Here is a 27,949-nt window from a genome sequence, read left to right as displayed (position 1 = left end):
GGAAACAGATGGATCTGGGTTTTTTCATGCAGAATCCTTAAGGGTGACAAGTCATTAAAAAGTCACTTGAATCCTTGGCTTAATAAATTGAGGCACAAAGTGCACACCCAAGGAATTTGTGGGTAAACACTTTGTAATGCACTGGTTCAGGCTCTGTTGTAGTATTGTGTTCACTTTGGGTGACCTCATTTTAGAAAGGAAGTTCACAAGTGTATTTTCAGGAGTGAGGAATTTTGGTTATATGGGGAATCTGGGCTATTTTTCATAAGGCAGAATAAATTATGAAATTGTAAACAAGAAGAAATTGTTTTTTCTAGGACAAGAATCAATAATTCAAGGACATAGATTTGAGGTAATTGTTAAAGGAATCAAGGGAGATGAGAATACTTTTTATGTAGTGAGTTTTTGTCCTTTGGAATGTACTGTCTGATCAGCTAGTATAGTAGATGCAATGGTAATTTCAAAAGGGATTTGGTTGCATATTTTAAAAAGAAACACTTCCAGAACTATGCAGCAATAAAAAGCAGATGAATGAGATTCGTTGAATAGCTGGTAGAAAGAGCTGGCAGAAAGATGTTAGAAAGTTTGGTCTCCTTCAAAGCTGGAAGTGTCTATGGATTCTTCTATATCGATCTGGCTTATGGAAGTATTTGGCTCTTTCAGCAGGTATGTGTTGGCATTACAAGCTGCCTCATCCCTGTCACCGTACAGGGGAGTCCAGTAATAATACATCTGCAGCCCATGAGCTAGCTCAGAAAGGTAGACTCTTCCATCAATCCAGTATGGGCTAATGTCTGTTCGTTTTGGCTTCAAACGCCCAGCTTTGATCAGGTTTGCAAAGTCCTGAAATATTAAATGAAAGGTGTTAAAGGGCAGTAGAGTCTATGCTCAGCTGATGATGTCAGATAAAACATCAGCATTCTCCCTACCTCTAGACAGTCTATTGTACAGACCACATCTTTTATTTTGTATTGTGGTCCAAAATGGTAAAATAATTGCTATAAACCAAAGACTATGGAAAGAGTTGCTGCATTTTTGAAATTAAGTTACTGTAACTCATTGTGAGTTGTGTTTGTACTGTTACTTTATTCAAGCAGTGGGGAATATATCTTAACTCTCATGGCTTTGTTGGTACAATGTGGTCACTCAGAGACAGATTGGTTGTCCAGTTGGGATCAGTTGTGTGAGCCCAAACCCATCCGCATGACAGCAACACTGGCTTCTGGACAAGTTTATAGATTCTGTGTGAACAGTACAGAGGTAGACACAGGTCTCCAGACTGCAAGAGACAGCCTCTTGGTGTTTCTCTCTGGTTTTCTTTGTTTCTCTCTGCGCACTGCAGGAACTAAAAACTGAAAAATTACCTCACGTATTCCATCATTTGCTACTGCCTCTAGCCAGTGATTGAAAGTATGAACAAATAATCTGTTAACCACCTCCATCTTTAACAAAGGAATGATTCTGGAAAAAAGTGATCAATGATCACATGATGTAAAAGAGTCACGTGAATGAATCCTGTGCAATTGAACTGTGTTTGTCCAGTACTTTTCCTTAGACCAGTAACATCCATGTGTTTTTGTTTACTTGTTTGTGTCTGTCACCATTTGTGAGTAGTGATTTCATAAGGGGATCGATCTTAAGCTGGAGGAGTTGATAATTCATACTTTGTTTCCTGTTTTTAGAATTTATTTATTTATAATAAATAGTAGTTTCTTGTTAAATATGGAAATGTGGTCAGTGATATCTGGTGAGTACAGTAGACAGTTAAATTGAATAATTTAATGAAATCTTCAGCTTTTGTGACAACCTTGGACCAGTCGACTTGAGTTTCAGCACATTTTCCTAAGTGTGTGTCATGACATTTTATATGTAACTTGGTTAATGTTGATTATATGGATATAGAAGTCTGGCCATTTTTATGCCCTCTGACACAAATTGACTAACCAGTTCCTGTCTCAGAATTTCAATGTTATCTGACCCTCACACACTGCTTAGCCATTGAAGTAATAGGTGAGTTGAGAGACCACTGCACCTAAATGAAGAGTTGAGAATTTGGTTCACGTGAAGTCACTACATAAAGGGAAGCAGTATTCCTTTTTCTGCCTCTTTTCAGTCTCCATTAGCTGTAAAAATTACAACTTGTTTCTCACAAATAACCACAGAAACATGAGGCCATTTGGCCGAATGTGTCTGTGCTAGTTCTTCAAATTGGCAGATCTCCTAATGCCACATATCTGCCTTCTCCCTATAATCCTGTATGTTATTCTATTCAGATAATCATCTAATTCTCTGTTGAAAGCCTCAGTTGAACCCATCTCCACCACACTATTAGGCACTGCATTCTAGATCCTACTTACTTGTGCTTGAAAGACTTTTCTCCTAATCACTTTTCTTTCTTTTACTATTTCCTTAAAATGGTGTTTTCTTGTTCTCCATCCTTTCACAGGATGGGAACATTTACTTCCCATTTACTCTGTTTAAAACTCTCATGATTTTGAATGCTTTAATCAAATCTCCTCTTCACCTTCAGCAAGGAATGCAGTCCCAACTTCTCCAAATTATTTTCGTAATTGAAATTCCCCAACCTTTTTCAAGCTTCTTCTTCACACAGGGACATGGATAGGATAAATAGACAAAGATCTTTCCCTAGGGTGGTGGGAGTCCAGAACTAGAGGGCATAGTTTTAGGGTGAGAGGGGAAAGATATAAGAGATCTAAGGGGCAACTTTTTGCACGCAGCGGGTGGTACGTGTATGGAATGAGCTGACAGAGGAAGTAGTGGAGGCTGGTAAAATTGCAACATTTAAAAGGCATATGGATGGTTTTTATGAATAGGAAGGGTTTGGAGGGATATGGGCCAGATGCTGGCAGGTGGGACTAGATTGGATTGGGATATCTGGTCAGCATGGACGGGTTGGACCGAAGGGTCTGTTTCCATGCTGTACATCTCTATGGCTCTATGACTCTCTAATACTTTATATCCTTCCTAAAGTATGCCATTCAGAACTGGGCATAGGAGCAGAGGTAGGCCATTCAGCCCATTGAACCTACCCCACTATTCTTAATCATAGCTAATCAGCTACTGGATTGCACTTTCCTACATTATCCTAATATTACCTGACATCATGAGTTTCCAAAAATCTATTGATTTTCGACTTGAATATGCTCAATGATTGAGCCTTCACAATCCTTTGGGGTAGAGAATCCCAAGATTGACCATTTACTGTGTGAAGGAATTTCTCCACCATTTCAGTCTTAAATTGCCACCAATGTACCCTGAAATTATGTCCCCTGGTTCATGCTGGAGAAACATCCTAAGTACATACAACCTGTTGCACCCTGTAAGAATTTTATAAATTTCAATACAATCACCTGTCTTTCTTTTTAACTCAAGGGAATACAGATCCAGTTTCCTCAATCTCTCCTCATGAAATAATTCCATGATCCTAGTAATTATTCTAGTAAACCTTCATTAAACTCCCTCAATGGCAAGTTTGTCCCTTTTTAGATAAGGGAGACCAAAACTGTACACAAAACTACAAGTGGAACTGCAAAACTGGTCTCAGTAACAGTGAGACAACCATTAATTGTAAAAACCCATTTGGTTCACTATTCCCCTTCAGGTAAGGTAATCTGTCGTGCTTGAATGGTCTGGGTGACATGTAACTCTACACTTGGAGCAACTTTAGTACCCCCTGAAATGTTCCAGAGAGCCAATCAGTTCAACTAGGGTTGGGCAATAAATTATGGCCTTGCTAGCAACATTCACAACCCATCAAAGAAAAGAAAATATTTTCTGCTTTGCTGTCTATTGGATTAAAAAGTCACTGAAACCTCAACAGTTTCCACTCACAACTTACACGGTGTCAATCCTGATATTGGCAGAAATTCAGTAAGAACTGAAAAGTGAAGACAAATGAAAAAGGAGATTAAATTGGAGGAAGGCTAATTTTAATGGTCATAGAGCCATAGATGTACAGCATGGAAACAGACCCTTTGGTCCAACCCATCCATGCCAACCAGATATCCCAAACCAAACTAGTCCCACCTCCCTCCAAACTCTTTCTATTCATATACCCATCCAATTGCCTCTTAAATGTTGCAATTGTACCAGCCTCCACCACATCCTCTGGCAGCTCATTCCATACACGTACCACCCTCTGTGTGAAAAAGTTGGCTCTTAGGTCTCTTTTATATCTTTCCCCTCTCACCCAAATGCTATGTCCTCTAGTTCTGGACTCCCCCACCCCAGGGAAAAGACTTTGTCCATGTATCCTATCCATTCCCCTCATAATTTTGTAAACCTCTATAAGGTCACCCCTCAGCCTCCGACGCTCCAGGGAAAACAGCCAGAGCCTGTTCAGCCTCTCCCTGTAGCTCAAATCCTCCAACCCTGGCAACATCTTTGTAACTCTTTTCTGAACCATTTCAAGTTTCACAACATCCTTCCGATAGGAAGGAGACCAGAATTGCACGCAATATTCCAACAGTGGCCTAACCAATGTCTTGTACCGCTGCAACATGACCTCCCAACTCCTATACTCAATGCTCTGACCAATAAAGCAAAGCATACCAAACGCCTTCTTCACTATCCTATCTACCTGCGACTCCACTTTCAAGGAGCTATGAACCTGCACTCCAAGGTCTCTTTATTTAGCAACACTCCCTAGGACCTTACCATTAAGTGTATAAGTCCTGCTAAGATTTGCTTTCCCAAAATGCAGCACCTCGCATTTATCTAAATTAAACTCCATCTGCTACACCTCAGCCCATTGGCCCCTCTGGTCCAGATTCTGTTGTAGTCTGAGGTAACCCTCTTTGCTATCCACTCCACCTCCAATTTTGGTGTCATCTGCAAACATACTAACTGTACCTCTTATGCTCACATCCAACTCATTTATATAAATGTCAAAATGTAGAGGACCCTGCACCGATCCTTGTGGCACTCCACTGGTCACAGGCCTCCAGTCTGAAAAACAACCGTCCACCACCACTCTGTCTTCTACCTTTGAGCCAGTACTGTATCCAAATAGCTAGTTCTCCCTGTATTCCGTGAGATCTAACTTTGCTAATCAGACTCCCATGGGGAACTTTGTTGAACACCTTACTGAAGTCCATATAGATCACATCTACTACTCTGCCCTCATCAGTCTTCTTTGTTACTTCTTCAAAAAACTCAATCAAGTTTGTGAGACATGATTTCCCACGCACAAAGCCATGTTGACTATCCCGAATCAGTCCTTGCCTTTCCAAATACATGCACATCCTGTCCCTCCGGATTCCCTCCAACAACTTGCCCACCACCGAGGTCAGGCTCACTGGTCTATAGTTCTCTGGCTTGTCTTTAGCGCCCTTCTTAAACAGTGGCACCACGTTTGCCAACCTCCAGTCTTCCGGCACCTCACCTGTGACTATTGATGATACAAATATCTCAGCAAAAGGCCCAGCAATCACTACTCTAGATTCCCACAGAGTTCTAGGGTACACCTGATCAGGTCCTGGAGATTTATCCACCTTTAACCATTTCAAGACATTCAGCACTTCCTCCTCTCTAATCTGGACATTTTGCAAGATGTCACCATCTATTTCCCTAGCGTCTATATCTTCCATATCCTTTTCCACAGTAAATATTGATGCAAAATATTCATTTAGTATCTCCCCCATTTTCTGTGGCTCCATACAAAGGCCGCCTTGCTGATCTTTGAGGGGCCCTATTCTCTCCCTAGTTACCCTTTTGTCCTTAATATATTTGTTAAAACCCTTTGGATTCTCCTTATCTCTGTTTGCCAAAGCTATCTCATGTCTCCTTTTTGCCATCCTGATTTCCCTTTTAAATATACTCCTACTTTCTTTAAACTCTTCTAAGGATTCACTCGATCTATCCCGTCTATACCTGACATATGCTTCCTTCTTTTTCTTAATCAAGCCCTCAATTTCTTTAGTCATCCAGCATTCCCTTTCACCCTGACAGCAATATGCTTTTTCTGATGGTATTAGGGAAGAACTTTCAAAAGCTAATTGGGAGCAGATGTTCGCAGAGAAAGGGACGGCTAGAAAATGGGAAGCCTTCAGAAATAAGATAACGAGAATCCAGAGAAAGTATATTCCTGTTAGGGTGAAAGGAAAGGCTAGTAGGTATAGGGAATGCTGGTTGACTAAAGAAATTGAGGGTGGGTTAAGAAAAAGAAGAAAGTATATGTAAGGTATAGACAGGATAGATCGAGTGAATCCTTAGAAGAATATAAAGAAAGTAGGAGCATACTTAAGAGAGAAATCAGGAGGGCAAAAAGGGGACATGAGATAGCTTTGGCAAATAGAGTTAAGGAGAATCCAAAGAGTTTTACAAATTTATTAAGGACAGAAGGGTATTTAGGGTGAGAATGGGGTCCTTCATCAGGGCTCTGGCCTGAAACGTCCATTTTCCTGCTCCTCGGATGCTGCCTGACCTGCTGTGGTTTTCCAGCAATACACTCTCAACTCTGATCTTCAGCATCTGCAGTCCTCACTGTCTCCTAGAGAAAAAGATCCCTCAAAGATCAGCAAGGCAGCCTTTGTGTGGAACCACAGGAGATGGGGGAGAAACTAAATGAGTAATTTGCATAAGTGTTAATTGTGGAAAAGGACATGGAAGGTATGAAATGTAGGGAAATACATGGTGACATCTTGAAAAATGTCCATATTACAGAGGAGGAAGTGCTGGATGTCTTGATATGCATAAAAGTGGATAAAACCCCAGGACCTGGTCAGGTATACCCTAGAACTCTGTGGGAAGCTAGGGAAGTGATTGCTGAGATATTTGTTTCATCGATATTCACAGGTGAGGTGCCGGAAGACTGGAGGTTGGCTAACACGGTACTACTGTTTAAGAAAGGTGGTAAGGTCAAGCTGGGGAACTACAGGCCAGTAAGCCTGACATCGGTGGTGGGCAAATTTTGGCGGGAGTCCTAAGGGACAGAATGTACATGTATTTGGAAGGCAAGAACTGATTAGGGATAGTGAACATAGCTTTGTGTGTGGGAAATCATGTCTCACAAACTTGATTGAGTTTTTGATGAAGTAACAAAGAGGATTAATGAGGGCAGAGTGGTGAACGTGATCTATATGGACTTCAGTAAGGCATTTGACAAGGTTCCTCATGGGAGACTGGTTAGCAAGGTTAGATTTCATGGAATATAGGGAGAACTAGCTATTTGGATACAGAACTGGCTCAAAGGTAGAAGACAGAGGGTGGTGGTGGAGGGCTGTTTTTCAGACTGCAGGCCTGTGACCAGTGGAGCGCCACAAGAATTGGCGCTGGGTCCATTACTTTTCGTCATTTATATAAATGATTTGGATGTGAGCATAAGAGATATAGTTAGTACGTTTGCAGCTGATACCAAAATTGGAGGTGTAGTGGACAGCGAAGGAGGTTACCTCAGATTACCTTGGTCAGATGGGCCAATGGCTGAGAGGTGGCAGGTGAAGTTTAATTTAGATAAATGTAAGGTGCTCCATTTTGGGAAAACAAATCTTAGCAGGACTTATACACTTAAGTATTGCTGAACAAAGAGACCTTGGAGTGCAGGTTCATAGCTCCTTGAACGTGGAGTCGCAGGTAGATAGGATAGTGAAGAAAGCGTTTGGTATGTTTTCGTTTATTGGTCAGAGTATTGAGTGCAGGAGTTGGGAGATCATGTTGCAGCTGTACAAGACAATGGTTAGGCCACTTTTGGAATATTGCATGCAAATCTTGTCTCCTTCCTATCAGAAAGATGTTGTCAAATTTGAAAGGGTTCAGAAAACATTTCCAAGGATGTTGCCAGGGTTGGAGGATTTGAGCTATAGGAAGAGGTTGAATAGGCTGGGGCTGTTTTCCCTGGAGCGTCGGAGGCTGAGGGGTGACTTTATAGAGGTTTATGAAATCATGAGGGACATGGATAGGATAAATAGACAAAGTCTCTTCCCTGGAGTCAGGGAGTCCAGAACTCGAGGGCATTGGTTTAGGGTTAGAGAGGAAAGATATAAAAGAGATCTAAGGGGCCACTTGTTCACACAGATGTATGTGCATGGAATGAGCTACCAGAGGAAGTGGTGGAGGCTGGTACAATTGCAACATTTAAGAGGCATTTGGATGGGTATATGAATAGGAAGGGTTTGGAGGGATATGAGTCGGGTACTGGCAGGTGGGACTAGATTGGGTTGGGATATCTCGTTGGCATGGATGAGTTGGACTGAAGGGTCTGCTCCCATGCTGTACCTCTCCATGATTCTATGACTCTAAATTCAGCCAATCAACTGACTACTGGGAGTAATGGTTATATCACAAGTCTAAAAATCTGAGACTCTGACTAATGTTCTGGAGAAATAAATTTGAATCCCAATATGTAGATAGTGAATAATAAGTATTAATCTAAAAGTGAAAGCCAGCCTAACAGCAACTTTGAAAATATTGTTCATTGTTGTGAAGAAAAACATATAGTTCACAAATGTCCTTCAGGTAAGGAAATTTGCCATCCTTAATAGGTCTTGTCGATATATGACTCCAGACCCACAGCAATGAGATTGACTCTTAACGGCCTTCTAAGTGGCTGACCAAATCTTTCAATACAAAGGCAATGGGGTTGGGCAACCGATACCTGCCTTGCTGGTCATGCCCACTGCCCATGTAAGAATAAAACATGTGCTTACTGAGCTTTCTTTTAGAAAAGCTCTAGCTCTAGATGAAGTCTGGAAAAGTTGGCTCATAGCCTCAACTAGTGAGTGGGCTCAAATTAAACCACACAAAGCTCATTTCTTTAACAGTTAAAATCAAAGCAAAAATTCAAACTAGATCATTCAGGGGTTAAATTGGGAAATACTTATTTGTACAAAGGGGAGTGGAAATTTGGAATCTCGTCCCAAAAATCTTTTGAAATTGGGGTCAGTTACAAATTTCAAAACTGAGGTTGATCAACTTTGTTGGCGAAGGATTATGGAACTCAGAAGGGTAATTGGAGTAAGATGCAGTTCACCATGAGCTAATGGAATAGCAGAGCAGACTTGAGGGGTTGACTAGTTTTCTCTAGTATGGACATTGGTTATGCTGGTTGTAATGAAACTCAACAATTAATTATATTCCAAAAACATAGAATATATTTTATCTTACTATGGAGGCTGATTCATCAAAGTTGTTGCCCCAGACGTAGACATTGGTTAATGTGTTGTTCGATTTCAAGGCATTTGCAAGTGCCATCAGTCCAATACCAGAAATATTATTCCTGGCTACAGATAATCTGATGGAACAAAACATATATACAATTAATTCTATAAATGGGTTTCAAAACTTTGAGCATGGCTACTTCACAATTTTATGAGTTAAGAACTATGACATTGACGAGGCTTTGGTGATGACAATACTCATATGTTATGAGGCAACAATTACATTTATTTTGACCATGTATATTAGCTGGCATTTGTGTAGGTCCAAGCCTGAATGTGATGCAAGTATTCCTGAATTTGGATATAGACTGCTTTATTAACTGAGGAGTTATGAAAGGTCCTGAACATTGTGCCACCATCAGTGAACCATTTCACTTCTGACCATGTGATGAAGCAGCTGAAGATGGCTGGGTGTAGGACATTACCCTGAGGAATTCCTGCAGAGATATTGTGGAGCTGAGAGTATTGATACCCTACATCCATAATGATCTTCCTTTGTATTGGATAGGACTTCAACAGAGGAGATTTCCTTCCTTTCTAATGTACTCCAGTTTTGCTATGGGTGTCTATTGCTCCACTTGATTCGATGTTGCCCCAGTGTCAAGGGCAGTCACTCTAACCTCATCCTTGGAATCCATCTTTTATCCATATTTGATTCAAAACTGAAATGAGATCAGAAGCTGACTGGTCTTCACAGAATCCAAACTGAGAGTCAGTGAGCAGATTATTAGAAGCCACTGCTGCTCATGAGCACTGTTGATGACACTTTATTGATGACTGAGAATAGACTGCTAGTGGCGTAATTGTTTGCATTGTAGTTGTCCTACTTTTTTGTGTGCAGCACATACCTGGGCAGATTTCCACATTGTCAAGTAGATACCAGTGCGGTGGAATTGCTTGGCTAGGGATGTGGCATTTCTGGGACTATAGTCTGCTGAACTGCAGCTTGGTGTTTTTGAGACCATAGTTCTATATCTTCAGGTACGAACAAAAATGAATTGCTTTCACTTGAGTGAGTAACCCCCAGGATCTGAGGCATTTTTTTCATGCAGAGATTGTACACAGTGAAGAAACAGACCATTCAAGCAATCTGGTCCGTGCTAGTCTTAATTAACGATGTGTAATGATATCATGTGGCAAAGTAGTTTGAGGTGATGAATTTAGCTTCCTGTTGTTATGGGGCAGTTTCAAATCCCATTGCTGCAAAGTACATTATGGTGATTTACTCTTCAACCGTTTCCTTTGGATGAGCAAGTGCTGGTTCTAATGTAATATGGTGCTGTCGGTGCCACTTAAGTTTTGAGCAATGGGTCTAGAATTCACAATCCAGTTTTGTGGTGGAGGAAGAAACCCTCGACTCATTTAAACGAAACTGGATCTGCAGCTGAGATCCTATGAACTGCAGGGCTAGGGACCAGGGTTGGAAAGCAAGATTAGATTGGGTGGCTTGTTCATTCACTCAGCATAGACTGATGGGCTAAATGATCTCTTTCCTTGCAGTAACCTTTCAATGAATCCTCCAAAGTCTCTTCATTGCCCAATCAGCATATTCACTAAATCTTTTCGTCCCTATGTTAATTTAGCATCTCTTTAAATGCAATGACAATATTCACTTCAAACAACCGCTATTCTACATTCTCACACATCTCTGGCAAAAGAAGTAAAGAAGAAAAGTTATATCGAACTTAAACCATTAACTACTTCTCTCACCAGAGATACAGCCAGTTTCTCCAGCACTTTCTGTTTTTATCAAAGAGATTTCCCCGCCTTGTCTATTGGTTAATGAGTCACTATTCACGGCCCATGGTTCTGATTTCACCTACAGGTCAGATTAGATTAGATTCCCTACAGTGTGGAAACAGGCCCTTCAGCCCAACAAGTCCACGCCGACCATCCAGACCCATTTCCCTCTCACTAATGCACCTAACACTGTGGGCAATTTAGCATAGCCAATTCACCTGACTTGCACATCTTTGGACTGTGGGAGGAAACCGGAGCACCCGGAGGAAACTCACGTAGACACAGGGAGAATGTGCAAACTCCACACAGACAGTCGGCTGAGGCTGGAATCGAACCTGGGACCCTGGTGCTGTGAGGCAGCAGAGCTAAACACTGAGCCACCATGCCTCCTAATGTAATGTCATTGGTGGCATTTAACACTGCTCCCTCAGTTTGTGATTTTTCTCTCTCAGATGTTTCTCCAGCTTCGTGTCCTGATGAGATTGACTTATACATTCTAAGGTATCATGTTTCTTGTGACATGACTTCAGGGCTTTGGCTGTCTGCAGTTTGAGTAGTCACACCTGCTCCAGTTTAACCAGTTTTCACTGTATTCAAATCATTCACCTTTGAGGCTGAAGTAAACATCATCAATCTAGCATAGACATTGGAAATTTTAGAGATAAAGCCTTCAGCCTACTCTACCTGTTGACTAGAATTGGAAGGCGGAATTTAACAGAACCCAGACAAAGCTGCTCAATTCTGCTGCTAATGTGCATTGGTGGTGGAGCTGTTGAAAGTGGTCAAATTAAGTAGCCGGCTTCATCCTGGAAGGTGTCAAGCTTCTTGAGTGTTGTTGGAGCTGCAGTCATCCAGGCGAGTGGGGTTAGGGATGGGGGGCGGTAACTGGGAGGAGGTGGGGGGGGTAATTGTGATAGATCAGGGAGCAGGAGGGTGGAGCGGATAGGTGAGAAATAAGATGGACAGGTTAAGAGGGTAGTGCCAAGTTGAAGGGTTGGATCTGGAATGAGGTGGTGGGGGGAGGGATGATTTGGAAATAGTGAAGTCAATGTGATGCCATGTGGTTGAACGCTCCCAAGGTGGAAGACATTCTTCCTCGAGGCGTCAGGTGGCTTAGATTTGGAGGTGGAGGAGGCCCAGGACATGCATGTCATTGGGGGAGTGGGAGGAGCAGTTGAAGTGGTTGGCCACAGGGAGGTGGGGTTGGTTGGTGCGGGTGTCCCAGAGATGTTCTCCTAAATACTCTGCGAGTTGGTATCCTGCCATAGACTTACAAGCTCCTGTAGCCACAATAATAATATGGCAACTCCAGTTCAGTTTCATCTTTAACACTTGTTATTTCCACACTGGAATTCAGAGTGGCCCAGTGATTAATGGGATTCTTATGGCTCACTGATGCCTCCTGCAGGTCACCTAACAAATCTTATCAGGTTTAACTTTGGCCTACATGGAGAGACAGCAAGCTAATGTTTTGAGTGTAGATGACTCTGACTTCAGCTCTGATGAAGAGTCACTCAGACTCGAAACATTAGCTTGCTCTCTCTCCATTGCTGCTACTGAGCATCGGTGAAAGAGGGAGTGAATGTTTATAGATGTGGTACCGCGAATGTAGTACCAATCAGATCAGGCAGCGACCAAGGAGCAGGAGAATCGGCGTTTTGGGCATAAGCCCTTCATCAGGAATGAGGCTTGTGGGCTGGGGGTGCTGAAAGATAATTGGGGGGATGGTTGGGTTTGGGGGAAGGATAGTTGGAAATGTGATAGGTAGATGAAGGTGGGGGTGAAAGTGATAGGTTGGAGAGGAGGATGGAACGGATAGGTGGGATGTAAGATGGACAGGTCAAGAGGGGTGTGCTGAGTTGGAGGCTTGGGACTGGGGGGGGGGGGAATGAGGAAACTTGTAAAATCCACATTGATCCCGTGTGGTCGCAGGGTTCCAAGGTGGAAGATGAGGCGTTCTTCCTCCAGGAGTCGGGTGGTTAGGGTTTGGTGATGGAGGAGACCCAGGACCTGCACGTCCTTGGTGGAGTGGGAGGGAGAGTTGAAGTGTTCAGCCACAGGGCGGTGGGGTTGGTTGGTGCGGGTGTCCCAGAAATGTTCTCTGAAACGATCTGCAAGTTGGCGTCCTGTCTCCCTGATGCAGAGGAGACCACATCGGTTCAGTAGATGATGTGTTGAAGTAGGTAAATTCCTGTCAGTTGTAGAAGGATCCTTTTGGGTCTTGGACAGAGGTGAGGGGAGAGGTGTGGGTGAAGGTCTTGCATTTCTTGCAGAGACAGGGGAAGATGCTGGGAGTGGGTGGTGGGCTGGTGGGGCGGCGTGGATTGGACAAGGGAGTTGCAGAGGGAGTAATCTCTCTGAAATGCAGATAGGGGTGGGGAGGGAAATATATCGCAAGTGGGGAGTCTGTTTGCAGGTGATGGAAGATGATGCAACATATCTGGAAGTTGGTTGGGTGAAGGTGAAGACCAGGGCATTTTGTCCTTGTTGCGATTGGAGGGATGGGATTCAAGAGAAGAGGTGCAGGAAGTCCAATGGGATGTCCAATGGTGGAATTGGTCCTCCTGCTCCCAGGGAGGATGCCTCATCTTCCACCTTGGACCCTGCAACCACACGGGATCAATATGGATTTTTCCAGTTTCCTCATTTCCCCTCCCCCCATCTTATCCTAGACCCAAGCCTCCAACTCAGCACACCCCTCTTGACCTGTCCATCTTACATCCCACCGATCCGTTCCACCCTCCTCTCCGACCTATCACTTTCACCCCCACCTTCATCTACCTATCACATTTCCAGCTATCTTCCCCCCAACCCCAACCATCCCCCCAATTATCTTTCAGCACCTCCGGCCCTCTTGACCTTTCCATCTTCCTTCCCACCTATCCGCTCCCCCTCCTCTCCAACCTATTGCTTTTACCTTCACCTTCAGCTATCTATCACATTCCCAGCTACCTATCCCCTGCTTCAGCACCCCCCCCCCCCACCCCACCTCCCATTTATCTCTCAGCCCCCGACCCAAAATCCTCATTCCTGATGAAGAGCTTATGCCCGACTCATGGATTCTCCTGCTCCTCGGATGCTGCTTGACTGGCTGTGCTTTTCCAGCACCAGACTCTTGACACTGATCTCCAGCGTCTGTAGTCCTCACTTTCTCCCTGTGGTACTAATCAACCAGGCTGCTATATCATGGATGACATTGAGTTTCTTCAGTATTGTTAGAGTTGCACTCTTTCAGATTCCTGAATTGTGCCTTGTAGACAGTGAATAAAAACTAGGGAGTCAAGAGCTGCATAATGAGCTGCAGGACTTCTAGCCCATGACCTGCTTTTGTAGCCATCATATTCAAATAACTTGTCCAGATTGGATTCTGGTCAATGGTATCCCCCAGGATATTTATATTTTAAATTGTTCTCTGGCAATTTAATTTTCTTTGGTCTCTGCTTTAATCTATCTTTCTCGTTCATTTATAGTTTTAATATTTGAGTAATTTTTGACTATCTTCTTTCCCTATGTTCTCATGCACAATGTAAAAAGATGCACCATTGTCCTTCATTGATCTTCTAGCCTATTTATATTGAAGGTGTGCATTAATCTGTGCTTGTTCCTTAGCCTCATTTCCCCAAGGAAAGTTCCTATTTACTGGATTAACCTGTTGACCAGATTAGATTAGAGTACAGACTCACGCTAAAAGCTGATCATTCATGTAGCGAAGAGCATCACTGATGCAAACCAGTCCATCGTCCTCAATTCTGTTGGCGGCCAAATCCAGGATCTTCAAGGGAGTGTTGTGTTTCAGTAGCTTAGCCAAAGACTTTGCTCCATCAGAGGATATCTGGTTACTGACATGACACATGAAATGATCTGTATATGCTATACATTGGAGGTAAATTAAATTAGATTCCCTACAGTCTGGAAACAGGCCCTCTAGCTCAACCAGTCCACACCAATCTTCTGAGGAGTTACCCACCCAGATCCATTTCCCTCTCATTAATGCACCTAACACTACGGGCAATTTAGCATGGCCAATTCACCTGGCTGCACATATTTGGACTGTGGGAAGAAACCAAAGCACCCAGAGGAAACCCTTTCACGCAGAGGGTGGTACGTGTATGGAATGAGCTGCCAGAGGAAGTGGTAGAGGCTAGTACAATTGCAATATTTAAAAGGCATCTGGATGGACATATGAATAGGAAGGGTCTGGAGGGATATGGGCCGGGTGGCAGGTGGGACTAGATTGAGTTGGGATATTTGGTTAGCATGGATGAGTTGGACCAAAGGGTCTGTTTTCATGGTGTACATCTCTATGACTCTATGACACTATAACTCTATCTAAACTACTGGGTGCATTGTCGGCCAACTAGTGGATAAGATAGAGAGCAACAAATTTGTAGGGAATTGGAAGACAGATGCAATACTATAAATTATTGGACCTGCACCTATCCAGGTAAGTGGGGAATATTCTGCCGTACTTCTGACTTTAGATGGTGGGCAGGCTTTCGGGAGTGAAGATGTCAGTTATCAGTCAGAAGAGCTTTATGCGTGTGACCTGTTCTTGTAGCCACAATATTTCCATGGTTAGTCCAATTCAGTTTTTTGGTCAATGGTAACCCTCTGGATATTGAAATTGGAGATTTCATTGATGGGTGGTAAAAGGACCAACTAAAGTGAAAACATTTTCAACCAAGTTGTCACCATTCTACCAGTTGCAGATGCCTCTGTTATACAATTGTAATTATTTGCTTAATTGTCCTCCCTCAGCACTATACAATAACAAATTATAGAATACATCAGTAAATAAGGAGGTTATTTGGCCCACCAACCAGCTATTAATTGAATGAGAAAAGGCAACTATCTTTTACCAGTGGAGATCAAGGAGTCGAAGACTGTGGTTATGAACCAGTTTGTCACAAATTTGCTGAATGCCAAAGTTTCTCATTTCCATTTTTATTAAATGCAACTCCTGAAGAGTTTGGTTAACTTGAAGCATATGGGCCATGTGGACAGTGGCTTCTTCCTACAAAAAAAACAAAAACAAGAAATTCTGGTGGGCATATTAATCATTACTAAGGAATATTATCAATACTAAGTAATGAGGGTAGTGCAGTAGATGATATCTACGTGGATTTTCATAAGGAATTTAACAAGGTTCCACATGACAGCTTGGTCAGAAATATAAAGATGGGATACAGGGAATGTGGTGAGCATGGTACAAAATTAGCTCAGCAACAGGAAACAAAGGGTAACAGTCAACAGATGTTTTTGTGAGTGGAAAGTAGATTCCAATAGTGTTCTTAGTGTTGGATTCCTTGCTGTTTATGGTTTATCATTGGTGATTTGGATTTAAATGTGATGGGAGACATGATTGGGAATTTGACCATGCAGAAGATGAGGTGGAGGATAGCTATTAACTCCAGATTAATATCAATGTTTTAGCTAGTGATAGAGAAGTGGGAAATAGGAGTCAATCTGGAGATATATGCTATAATGCATTTATGGAGGGCACACAAAGCAAGTTAATAATAATAAACAAGAGGCTATTGAATGGGGTAGAGGCAGTAGGACACCTTAGACTGCAAGTCCACAAGTTCTTCAGGACAAGTAGATAAAGTGATTAACAGAACATATCAAATACTTTTCTTTATTGGCCAGATATTTAATACAAAAGGAGGGATGTAATACTGGAACTATATAAAATTTCATGCATAGTTTTGGCCATTATGCTGCAAGAAGGACATAATTTAGCCTGAAAAAGAAAGTGCAGATTCACAAGAATGTTGCCAGGGATTGAAATTGCAGAAATGAGGAAAGATTGAAGAGACAAGGGTTCTTTATCTTACAACAGAAAAAGCTAAAAGGTGACTTAATTGAGGTTTACAAAATAATGAAGATCTTGGATAGAAGAGACCGGTAACACCTGTTTACTTTAGTGGAGAGATCAATTGCTGGGGTGAGATTTAAGGTGTGTCATTTTTATATATTTTAATATAATTGATTGATTGGTGTATTGTCACATGTACTGAGATACAGAAACAGAAGGCTGTTTTGTATGCAATACAGGCAGCTCATACCATACAAAGTGCAGCAGAATAGCAGGAAGAGTGGAGAATACAGTACAGTGTTACAGCAGCAGAGAAGGTGCAAAGCGAAGTCAGAATTAACATTTGAGAGGTCTGTTCAAAAGCAGAATGTGGGCTTTGGTTTATGTCAGTTAAAGGGTTTAATGATTAACTTATAAATATCTCGCACTGTATCTCACACTGCACACACAGCCACTGCTGTGCCATTTACAAACCTCTTCTCCCACTGCTTGCACAAAGCAGCAATGGAAACACCACACATAATGAGTTGCAGTAACCTCTGTTTAAAAGTGCAGCAATTCCTTTCAAAATCTTTGATTTTTAAAACAGTCTTTTTTTTCACTTTGAATTGATAACCAAAAGAACAGAAAATGAAATTATTGACAAGCAAATATTTCTGTCACCATGGTGATTTATTTTAAAATACAATATGGGACAGACTTTCTGGGGTTTTGTTTTCATTGGGTGAGCTTTATAAGCAGAGTTAAAAGTTCAGCAGTAAGTTTTGATTAGGAAGTTCCAGAACTTTTTTATTTTGGTTTACGAGAAACTACCATAGCTTAAAGAAAGCTGTTTTCAATTCAAGTTTGCAGAGACTTGGCTGCAGTTGGGTGTGTAAAGCAGTGTCTCCTGAAGATTTAGAACTGCTAAGAAACAGATTACCTCAATGTAAGGAGTTTAGTTGAACATTCAAGATCAGAAAGGTTTGGTTAAAATCCTGAAGGAATTACTTGAAGCTGAGAAAATCTAAACACAGTTGCATTAAGACTCAAGGAACAGGCTGTCAGGTTATTGAGACTAGGAGTTGAAGGTGATGAATGTGTGGTAACCAGGCTGCTTTTTCATGGATGGTATCAAACTTCTTGAGTGTTTTTGGAGCTGCACTATTATCGACAAGTGGGAAGTATTCCATTACATTCCTGACCTGTAGATTGCATTTTCTCTGTTTGTTGCAGGGAGAAGATAGACTGAGGAAAAATCGGGTCACCGGCAGCTCAATAACTCTCTCTCTGTGTTCTTTGTTAGTAAACCACTTTAAGCCTGAACAAAACCAGTTTATCTTTCACGATTTGGAGGTACCAGTATTGGACTGGGGTGTAAAAAGTTAAAATTCACACAACACCAGGTTATAGTCCAACAGGTTTAATTGGAAGCACTAACTTTCGGAGCGCTGCTCCTTCATCAGGTGATTGTGAAGTACACAGTTGTAAGACACAGAATTTGTAGCAAAAGTTTACAGTGTGATGAAACTGAAATTATATGTTGAAAAATACCTTGATTGTTTGTTGTCTCTTTTCTGTTAGAATGACCATGTTAATTTCAGTTCTTTCATATATAAATCACAAAACTTTTTTTTACAAGTTACATTCACACACACACACACACACAAACCCACATGCACACATACACATATATATTTTTGGGGTGAATTTGTACTTACAGAGTTACATTGTATTTTGCTCAAAAACTGCATGGATTTATTAACATTCTGTTAATTCATTTTTAGATTAGAATCAGTCTAAACATTCTGGAACAGACAGCATCACACAGGGGGCTGGCACCTTCAACACATTATCTGGGCTGTCACCAATTGTTAAGGTTCACCTGAGAATGTAACTTTTTAAAAACGTTTTGTGATTTACAAATGAAAGAAGTGAAACTATCATGGTCATTCTAACAGATGAGAGACTTAACAAGCAATCAAGGTATTTTTCAATGTATAATTTCAGTTACATCACACTGTAAACTTTTGCTATAAATTCTGTGTCTTACAACTGTGTACTCCACAACCACCTGATGAAGGAGCAGCGCTAAGAAAGCTAGTGCTTCCAATTAAACCTGTTAGATTATAATCTGGTGTTGTGTGATTTTTAAGTTTATCTTTTCTTTGATTGATGCTGCAAATTGGGACTTTGAATTATATAAGTCAGAAACCTTACACAAGTGAAACAAGCAGCAAGTGCCCCTTGTATTTGAAAAAAATTAAGATTGAGGAGAAATCTTTAAATCAGCAAGAATCAACCCACAGATTTTGTGAATAAGGAGTGTGCTTCTCAGTTTTCCTCTGACCATGTGACCTTTTTTAACCTTTGTTATGTTTATTCCTGTCTTGTGTAAGAGGGAGTTTGAAGTGGTTTAGGTTTTAATTTGTGGAGCTTACTTAATTAAATTTAATTGCTTATCTGTAGCTACAGTCTAATGACCTCTAATAAGTAGTGATTTCTTGTTAAGTACGAAAACGTGAACCATGCTTTCTTTCATAAAGTCATAGACATGTACAACATGGAAACAGACCCTTCGGTCCAACCCGTCCATGCCGACCAGATATCCCAACCCAATCTAGTCCCACCTGCCAGCACCCGGCTCATATCCCTCCAAACCCTTTCTATTCATATACCCATCCAAATGCCTCTTAAATGTTGCAATTGTACCAGCCTCCACCACATCCTCTAGCAGCTCATTCCATACATATACCACTCTCTGCGTGAAAGATTTGCCTCTTAGGTCTCTTTTATATCTTTCCCTTCTCACCTTAAACCTATCCCTCTAGTTCTGGACTCGCCGATTCCAGGGAAAAGACTTTGTCTATTTATGCCCCTCATAATTTTGCGAACCTCTATAAGGTCACCCCTCAGTCTCCGACGCTCCAGGGAAAACAGCCCCAGCTTGTTCAGCCTCTCCCTGTAGCTCAGATCCTTCAACCCTGGCAACATTCTTGTAAATCTTTTCTGAACACTATCAAGTTTCACAACATCGTTCTGATAGGAAGGAGACCAGAATTGCATGCAATATTCCAACAGTGGCCTAACCAATGACCTGTACAGCCCCGCAACATGACCTCCCAACCCCTGTACTCAATACTCTGACCAATAAAGGGAAGCATACTAAACGCCTTCTTCACTATCCTATCTACCTGTAACTCTACTTTCAAGGAGCTATGAACCTGCACTTTGTTCAGCAACGCTCCCTAGGACCTTATCATTAAGTGTATAAGTCCTGCTAAGATTTCCTTTGCCAAAATGCAGCACCTCGCATTTATCTGAATTAAACTCCATCTGCCACTTCTCAGCTCATTGGCCCATCTGGTCCCGATCCTGTTGTAACCTGAGGTAACCCTCTTCGCTGTCCACTACACCTCCAATTTTGATGTCATCTGCAAACTTACTAACTGTACCTCTTATGCTCATCTGAAAATGAGGTAGTTTGGGAATTTTGCATATTTGTTTTGAAAGCTTTAACTTTTGTCACAACTCCAGGAATAATGGGGTTTAACTTCCAGAGGAATACCCCAGTGAGCTCATATAGTTGTTGGCTGGCAGGCAGGAGATCCCTGACATTGATATCTGGACATTAATCCATAGACCATTCGTCTATAGTCCATTTAGGGGCAGCATGGTAGCTCAGTGGTTAGCACTGCTGCCTCACAGCACCAGGATCTCAGGTTCGACTTCAGCCTTGGGTGACTGTCTGTGTGGAGTTTGCACATTCTCCCCGTGTCTGCGTGGGTTTCCTCTGGGAGCTCCAGTTTCCTCCTGCAGTCCAAAGATATGCAGGCCAGGTAAATTGGTCATCTTAAATTGCTCATAGTGTTAGGTGCATTCGTCAGAGGGAAGTGGGTCTGGGTGGGTTACTCATTGGAGAGTCGATGTGGACTGGTTGAGCCAAAGGGCCTGTTTCCACACGGTAGTGAATCTAATCAGTTCAATGAACTACTTGTTTCGGACTGAAGATCTACTAGTTCCCACTCCCCTACAACCATGCTTCTATTGCTGCTTCAACTTGTAGCCATGTAGGCAGCACTTATAATGAGTCACTTGCTTCAAAATGTGCAGCTATCTTTCAACAACCTTTGGTTCTTAAAACTGTTCTTCTTTACATTTTAGATAAGTCACAAACCCAGTGCCTCTTGGAAACCAGTAGAAGTCTTTGGAAAAAGGAAAGTTGAGAAGAAACCTCAAATATGTGTTTTTGCACATTAACATGCCACACACTGGCTGCAGTCCTCAGCGTCAATACTGAAGGTCTCTGACATCTGAAGGCATCAGGAGTCAAAGATACTGGATCAAAAATACTGAAAATAAAAGGATACAAACTATTGCAAGTTCTCAAATTTGAACAAAGCAAACTGCATTTGTGAACCAGATGAGATGGATTGGTAAATTAGATTCTAGAATATGACAATAGATAAACAATGGCAAATGGTTAAATAATCAACCCATGATTTGCAATAAGAATACATTCCATGAAGGAATAATAAGCCAACAGGAATATTGGCAATGAAGACTTTCCGCTCGTACCTGAATGGTGTGAATGATAGGACGACCTACATCAATGGCTCTGAGAGTTTTGTTGTGGTGCAGAACTGTTGCTAAGGCAATTAGACTTTGAGTTTCCTGAAAACACAGAATGAAAAACATCATAAAATTCCATACAAAAATTAATCTATGCTGCAGAAAACATAATTCCAACAAGGAAATAAAATAAAAGAACTTGATCTAGCTTGAAAGATGGATACTTCTATAGCAACCATTTATGAAAATGTTTCAATATTATCTAAAATCTTCACAGTTCATGGGAGATGGTGATGTAGTGATCACGTCACTGGATTAGTAATAGAAAAACTCAGGCTAAGGTCTGGGAGATGGGAGAATTTAAATTCAATTGATAAATTTGAAATTGAAGTTATTCTAATAGTCAGCGTAAAGTCGATTATTGCTAAAACCCATCAGCTTGTGACTGACTGGCCACTGAAAAGGCCTAGAAAGTGACTCAAGGTTATATCATATTAATCTAAAGCTTCAGAAAAGGAATGAAAATCAGTATCAGTCAAGGCATTGGAAGTAACTAATATAACTCCATTGCTCCCACAAAGACTTCCTTCCTAATCTCTAGGACCTTAAACAAAATTTAGAAGAATCTTCTACAGACCAGTCAAGCAACAAACAGACATAATTAGAAACAGAGGTTATGCTCATATTTCATCATTTTTGTAGACTTGAGTCTGAAGGGTTGTGGGGATAACTTGTTTTAAAACTACAATGTAAAGTCACATTGGAATTTTTTTTTAAAATAAGGCATTTCCTGGAAAGCTTTCAACTCCAGCTATTGCTGGCCTTAATTGCTTGAACTAATTTTATGAAAATGAATTTGATCGGTTAACAGCTTTTGTTTTGGTTTCGTGGGCATTTTTCAATCAAATTGCCTTTGGCGGTTGCTTTGACTATTCAGGGGGTGGAACATTTATCCTTGGGTGATTTGGAAAAAAAATACAAGGCAAGGTTATTAGAATTTGGTAGACAAAGTTTAAGTTGAGATTTAAAGCCAGCTAAGAAATCAGGTGTAATTGAGGTAATAGCACAACATTTAGTATAAGAACTGGAAAGCAAACTGAATAGCAATTTAGGTGAGTTAACAAGAATTCAGTTGCACATGAAGCAACTTAAACAGGCAAGAGAATTAGACATGAAAAAGCTTGAATTTGGAACAGAAGTTTGGAATTCAAAGACAGTACCTTCCAAACTGACCACCACTATAATCTAGAAGTGGATACTTCAGAATACCATCAGCTGCAAGATTCCCACGTTACTTGGCATCCTGATGTGGAACCATGTGTCACTAGATCAAAATCTTGAACCTGCCCCCGCTAACAGCAAGAAAGCAACTCAGCACCACAATTGCTCAGGCAAGTAAGAGTCATCTACGCTCACATCCCGAGGTCAAATTAATAAAAAAAAACATAAAACAAAACACACGCTCATATGCACTGATCCATACACAGATACATACTGAAATGCTACACTGAAACGCAGAAAACCACACACTGACGCAAAGATAACATTGCATAGTCCCACTGAACCTGAGGGCTGTCCTCATGCAAATGAATATTGGTGGTGTATTTTACCTGATGGTCACCAATATTCAGGCCAGAGTCAAAGTTGAAAAGGATGACCATCAAGGTAACCGCAACTGGTGCAGGAAATGAAGCTGATCCGTGGGTGTCACTTCTCATTGTTAACCAGCTGGCCAGCTAACTGCCTACTACTACTGACTCACACAAACACTAACACAAACAAAACATGGTCAGAAGAGACACCTGAGGAAGGAGCAGTGCTCCGAAAGCTTGTGATTTAAAATAAACCTGTTGGACTATAACCAGGTGCCGTGTGACTTCTGACCTTGTCCACCTCAATCCAACACCGGCACCTCCACAACACACAAAACATGACATGGACATACACTGGCATATAGCTCCACATACAACAAATAGACATGCTATATGAATACACATTAATTCAAACACACTCACTGATTAGCATACGTGCTGGTAACCTGCACAAACACTGATATAAACATGACCAACACATTACTAACATGTACAAATGCTAGCAAATAGAATCATTTAAAAACTGATGAGCAACAGAATCACATTAAGGTGCGCAGGCACTGACATACAAACAATCATACACAGACATGTGTGTGTACTGGCATTTAACCTCAAGAAACAGTATACATTCTCGAATTGATTTACTCACAGTATCATGGGTGCACTTAAAGATGCCTACAGACTGGCATACACTCAATGTAGCACATACACAAATAAACAATTGCACCCACTTCCTCATTTACACACACTGGCACGTCTGCTCAAAGACATGCTGTAATACACACACTCGCGTTTGCACTGAAATGCTGACAAAAACATATTGATAGACGTTAACATGTGTATCCATAGGCAGCACAGTGGCTCAGTGGTTAGCAGTGCTGCCTCACAGTGCCAAGGATCCAGGTTTGATTCCAGCTTTGCAGTTTGCCCATTCTCCCTGTGTCTGCATGGTTTTCCTCCAGTGATCCGGTTTCCTCCCATAATCCAAAATTGTGCAGGCCAGGTGAATTGGCCATGCTGGATTGTCCATGGTGTTGGGTGCATTAGTCAGAGAGAGTTGGGTCTGGGTGGGTTGCTTTTTGTGGGGTCAGTGTGTTCTTGTTGGGCCGAAGAGCCTATTTCCACACTGTAGCTAATTTAATCTAATCTTTAATTTGTATCATGCTACTCCTTTTTGCATATGTTACTCCACTGGCATCTACATCCGTGACTCTTTGGTCACATAACTGATTCTCTGCTACTGCCAGTTGGCCATTTATGACTGGTCTATATAATTGAATCTTACTGAGTGACTCACCAAATCACAGTCACCAAGATCTAGAGATTCCAAAGTACGGTTTAGCTGAAGCATTGTTGCAAAGTGCATTCCACCTGCGTTGCCAATTTTATTTCCATTCATCCTCAGATTCTTCACAGATCTGTTGAACTGCATGAAAAGGTTTATTTTTAATAGTAGTACTGAATAAAGCTCGTTGATACATTTCACTTCTCGGCTTTTGCTAATGCAACTTCTAACCGCAAGTTGGAGACAAATCCCAATGTACCATCTTTACCTTTATGCTTATTACTACTTGATTGAAACACCCCCACCCCCAAAATCTAGGATCCATTCAAACCTCTCCCAAGCAAGGAAAATGTTCACACCCATTCTCTCACCCACTCCACAGGTAACATCTCAGTCCAAAGCTGGAGAAAGAGGCAAGATCCCCTGAACCCTGGCTCTCCAAACCAGTGACTCCATTGCAAGGATCAATCACATCCACATCAAGTGCAACCAGTCACCCTGTCACTGATGTACACTGGAGAAACAGTGGTTATTATCACATGTTTCCTGTGGTTTAGAAGTGGCCCTGGGGGCATTGGTGACATAAGCATGACACATAGCACCATATGCAAGGCCACAATCTATGAGTGATAGTGTCCATGGAACTGTCCAATCAGGACTGGTTCCAAGCTCACCCTGTGATGCTCAACTGATTCAGAGACTTACCTGTAAAGCTTTGCTCAACCATTTAGCACCATGGCTGCCAATGTCATTACACATGAGGTTGAGATCAGTAATTGTGGTGCTCTCCTGGAAGGAGATATCAAAAGAGTAACAATCAAGAGAAAGTCACCAGACACATTCACATCAGCATCATTATTACCCACACATTCAGACAGAATGACCTGACAAAAACTATTACTTTGGTTATTCCAACTGTCTCTTTCCTCCTCCGTGCCCTGTATCAATCTCAAACAATTTGATTGTCTCGCTCTCATTCTATAGCCCAATGTCAATCCCAAACTAATCCCACTTCCCAATCCTCTCCTGAACCCCCTGTGTCAATCCAAAACTAAACCCACTGCTCCACTCATCCTTACAACGCTGTAGCAATTGCAAACAAATCTCACTGCCCATTTTCTCCTTATCGCCCTGTATCAATCCCAAATAATCCCACTTGCCCATTTTCTCATCATCACCCTGTATAATTCCAAAACTATTCCCACGGTCCCACTCTTTCCCACAGTCCTGTAACAATCCCAAATAAATCCCACTGCCAATTTTCTCCCTGTCACCCTGTACCAGTTAATTCCAATACTCTTCCCCATAGTCCTGTATCAATTGGAAACTAATCCCACTGGCACTCTTTACATCCTCAACGCTATATCAATCTCAATCTAATCACACTCTGCGGCTCTCTCCCATGGTCCTATGTCAATCCCAAACTAATCCGATGACCTTGCTCTCTTCCTATCACTCTGTATCAATCCAAAAATAGTCTTGCTGTGCTGTTTTCTCACCATAACCCTGTATCAATCCGCAAACTAATCCCACCATCCTAATGTCACCCCATAGCCCTATATGGGCCAAAACCTTTCCCAGTATTTTTCTTCTAACATACCAGAAGCAATTTTCCAATCATTTCCGCTGCACAGTTTGTCAAGTTGTTGTACTGTAAATTAATGCCTGAAAAAAAAAGTGAAAATAGAATGCTCTTGACTCCTCATGAGAGTTTACTTTTTTCTTCAATTCCCAATCCCAATGTTGAAAAAAATCTTTGATCTATATAAGTAAATTTGCGAGGAATCCTAAATGAATAATTCTTCCCCACTCTCCCCCTATCATCCGATACCAATCCCACTGGTCTGTTGTCTCCATTTAACCCTGTGGCAATCCTAAACTCATTCTGCTGCCACAATCTCTTCTAATCAACTTGGATAAGCCCAAAAAGATTGTTTCCCTCTGTCCCATCGCCCATTGTAAAGAAATAACCTGCGTGTTGCTCTCTCCCCATAGCCCTGTTTAAAAAAAAACAAACATTCCTCAATGAAAGAGCATGCTGGAAATCAAGTCCTGTCATTCCTGAAGTTGTCATAAAAGTTAAACCATTTTTAAAATATGCAGAACTCCCCAATTTACCTGTTTTTTTTTAGAACCAGACTGACAGAAGGTTTCTTAACACTTAACAAGTGTTACTATTCTTGTACTTAACAAGAATTGCTATTTATTATAAACAAATAAATATTGTCTTCAGATATATTATTATAAAAGGTCAACATAAAACTTTACTGTTTAAAACTCTTCTGGATGAGAGTGGTGCTGGAAAAGCACAGCAGTTCAGGCAGCATCCTCCTTGGAGCTGTCTGAACTGCTGTGCTTTTCCAGCACCACTCTAATCCAGAATCTGGTTTCCAGCATCTGCAGTCATTGTTTTACTCCTGCTTAAAACTCTTCCTAACTTATGCACACTCCCCACTACACATAATATATAGACATACACAGGCTAAAATCAATGACTGCAGATGCTGGAAACCAGATTCTGGATTAGTGGTGCTGGAAGAGCACAGCAGTTTAGGCAGCATCCGAGGAGCAGGAAAATCGACGTTTCGGGCAAAAGCCCTTCATCAGGAATACAGGCAGAGAGCCTGAAGGGTGGAGAGATAAGTGAGAGGAGGGTGGGGGTGGGGAGAAAGTAGCATAGAGTACAATAGGTGAGTGGGGGAGGGGATGAAGGTGATAGGTCAGGGAGGAGGGTGGAGTCGATAAGTAGAAAAGAAGATGGCAGGTAGGACAAGTCATGGGGACAGTGCTGAGCTGGAAGTTTGGAACTGGGGTGAGGTGGGGGAAGGGGAAATGAGGAAACTGTTGAAGTCCACATTGATGTCCTGGGGTTGAAGTGTTCTGAGGCGGAAGGTGAGGCGTTCTACCTCCAGGCGTCTGGTGGTGAGGGAGCGGCGGTGAAGGAGGCCCAGGACCTCCATGTCCTCGGCAGAGTGGGAGGGGGAGTTGAAATGTTGGGCCACAGGACGGTGTGGTTGATTGGTGCGGGTGTCCCAGAGATGTTCCCCCACTCACCTATTGTATTCTATGCTACTTTCTCCCCACCCCCACCCTCCTCTCACTTATCTCTCCACCCTTCAGGCTCTCTGCCTGTATTCCTGATGAAGGGCTTTTGCCTGAAACATCGATTTTACTGCTCCTCAGATGCTGTCTGACTTGCTGTGCTTTTCCAGCACCACGCTAATCTAGACTCTGGTTTTCAGCATCTGCAGTCCTTGTTTTTATCTACACAGAATGCAGGCCATCAGGCTCTGGCATTTATTGAATTTTCGTCTCTTAAGATTCTCCAGTGTTTTTCCTCTGCTGATATTAATGGCATTAAGTTCCTCATTATTATTAAGTTTGTGCTTATCCATGATTTCTGGAAGGTTATTCTTGTCTTCCACTTGAAGCCGGATGGAAATGTTTGTTAAATGTCCCTGCCAATTCTTCACTCCTGACGATAATTTCTTCTGTCTCTGCTTCAAAAACATCATTTTTACATTAACTACTTCCATCATTTTTATATACTTGCAACAGCTCTTAGAAACAGATTTTATATTTTTGCTTAATTTAGAAATGTAATCTATCCTTTTATATCAATTTTTTTGCTAATCGTTTGCTTGTTGTAAAATCACTCCCCATTCTAAGATAAATCTTTGCATCATTACAAGCCTCAAGTTTTCATAGTTGGATCTGCATTGTCCAGTTTTGTTTTTCAGTTGAATCAATTTTTATCAAACACTTAGAAATTGTTTCACACTTTTTA

At 41.6% G+C, this 27,949-nt stretch overlaps 2 protein-coding genes across 2 annotated transcripts in view; both read right to left on the bottom strand.

The window, feature by feature from the left end:
• Nucleotides 1-576: 576 nt before the first annotated feature.
• Nucleotides 577-27,701, bottom strand: lrrc34 (leucine rich repeat containing 34). Its single transcript, XM_060834422.1, has 9 exons — nt 27,431-27,701; nt 25,763-25,827; nt 24,868-24,951; nt 24,175-24,303; nt 21,292-21,387; nt 15,776-15,930; nt 14,600-14,755; nt 9,124-9,250; nt 577-843 (listed from the first exon to the last, which is right to left on the bottom strand). Exons 1-9 carry the CDS (start codon nt 27,699-27,701, stop codon nt 577-579), a joined length of 1,350 nt encoding a protein of 449 aa, XP_060690405.1.
• Nucleotides 27,634-27,949, bottom strand: part of LOC132821828 (myoneurin-like) — a 64,570-nt gene continuing 64,254 nt past the window's right edge. Inside the window, exon 10 of the transcript XR_009645358.1 lies at nt 27,634-27,662. The gene's annotated coding sequence lies outside the window, so the exon portion shown is untranslated. The remainder of the gene's footprint in view (nt 27,663-27,949) is intronic.

Source organism: Hemiscyllium ocellatum, chromosome 13, assembly GCF_020745735.1.
Source record: "Hemiscyllium ocellatum isolate sHemOce1 chromosome 13, sHemOce1.pat.X.cur, whole genome shotgun sequence".
NCBI classification, from domain to species: Eukaryota; Metazoa; Chordata; class Chondrichthyes; order Orectolobiformes; family Hemiscylliidae; genus Hemiscyllium; species Hemiscyllium ocellatum.
The sequence above is the reverse complement of the archived record's forward strand: the minus strand, read 5'-3'. Positions and strand labels throughout refer to the sequence as shown.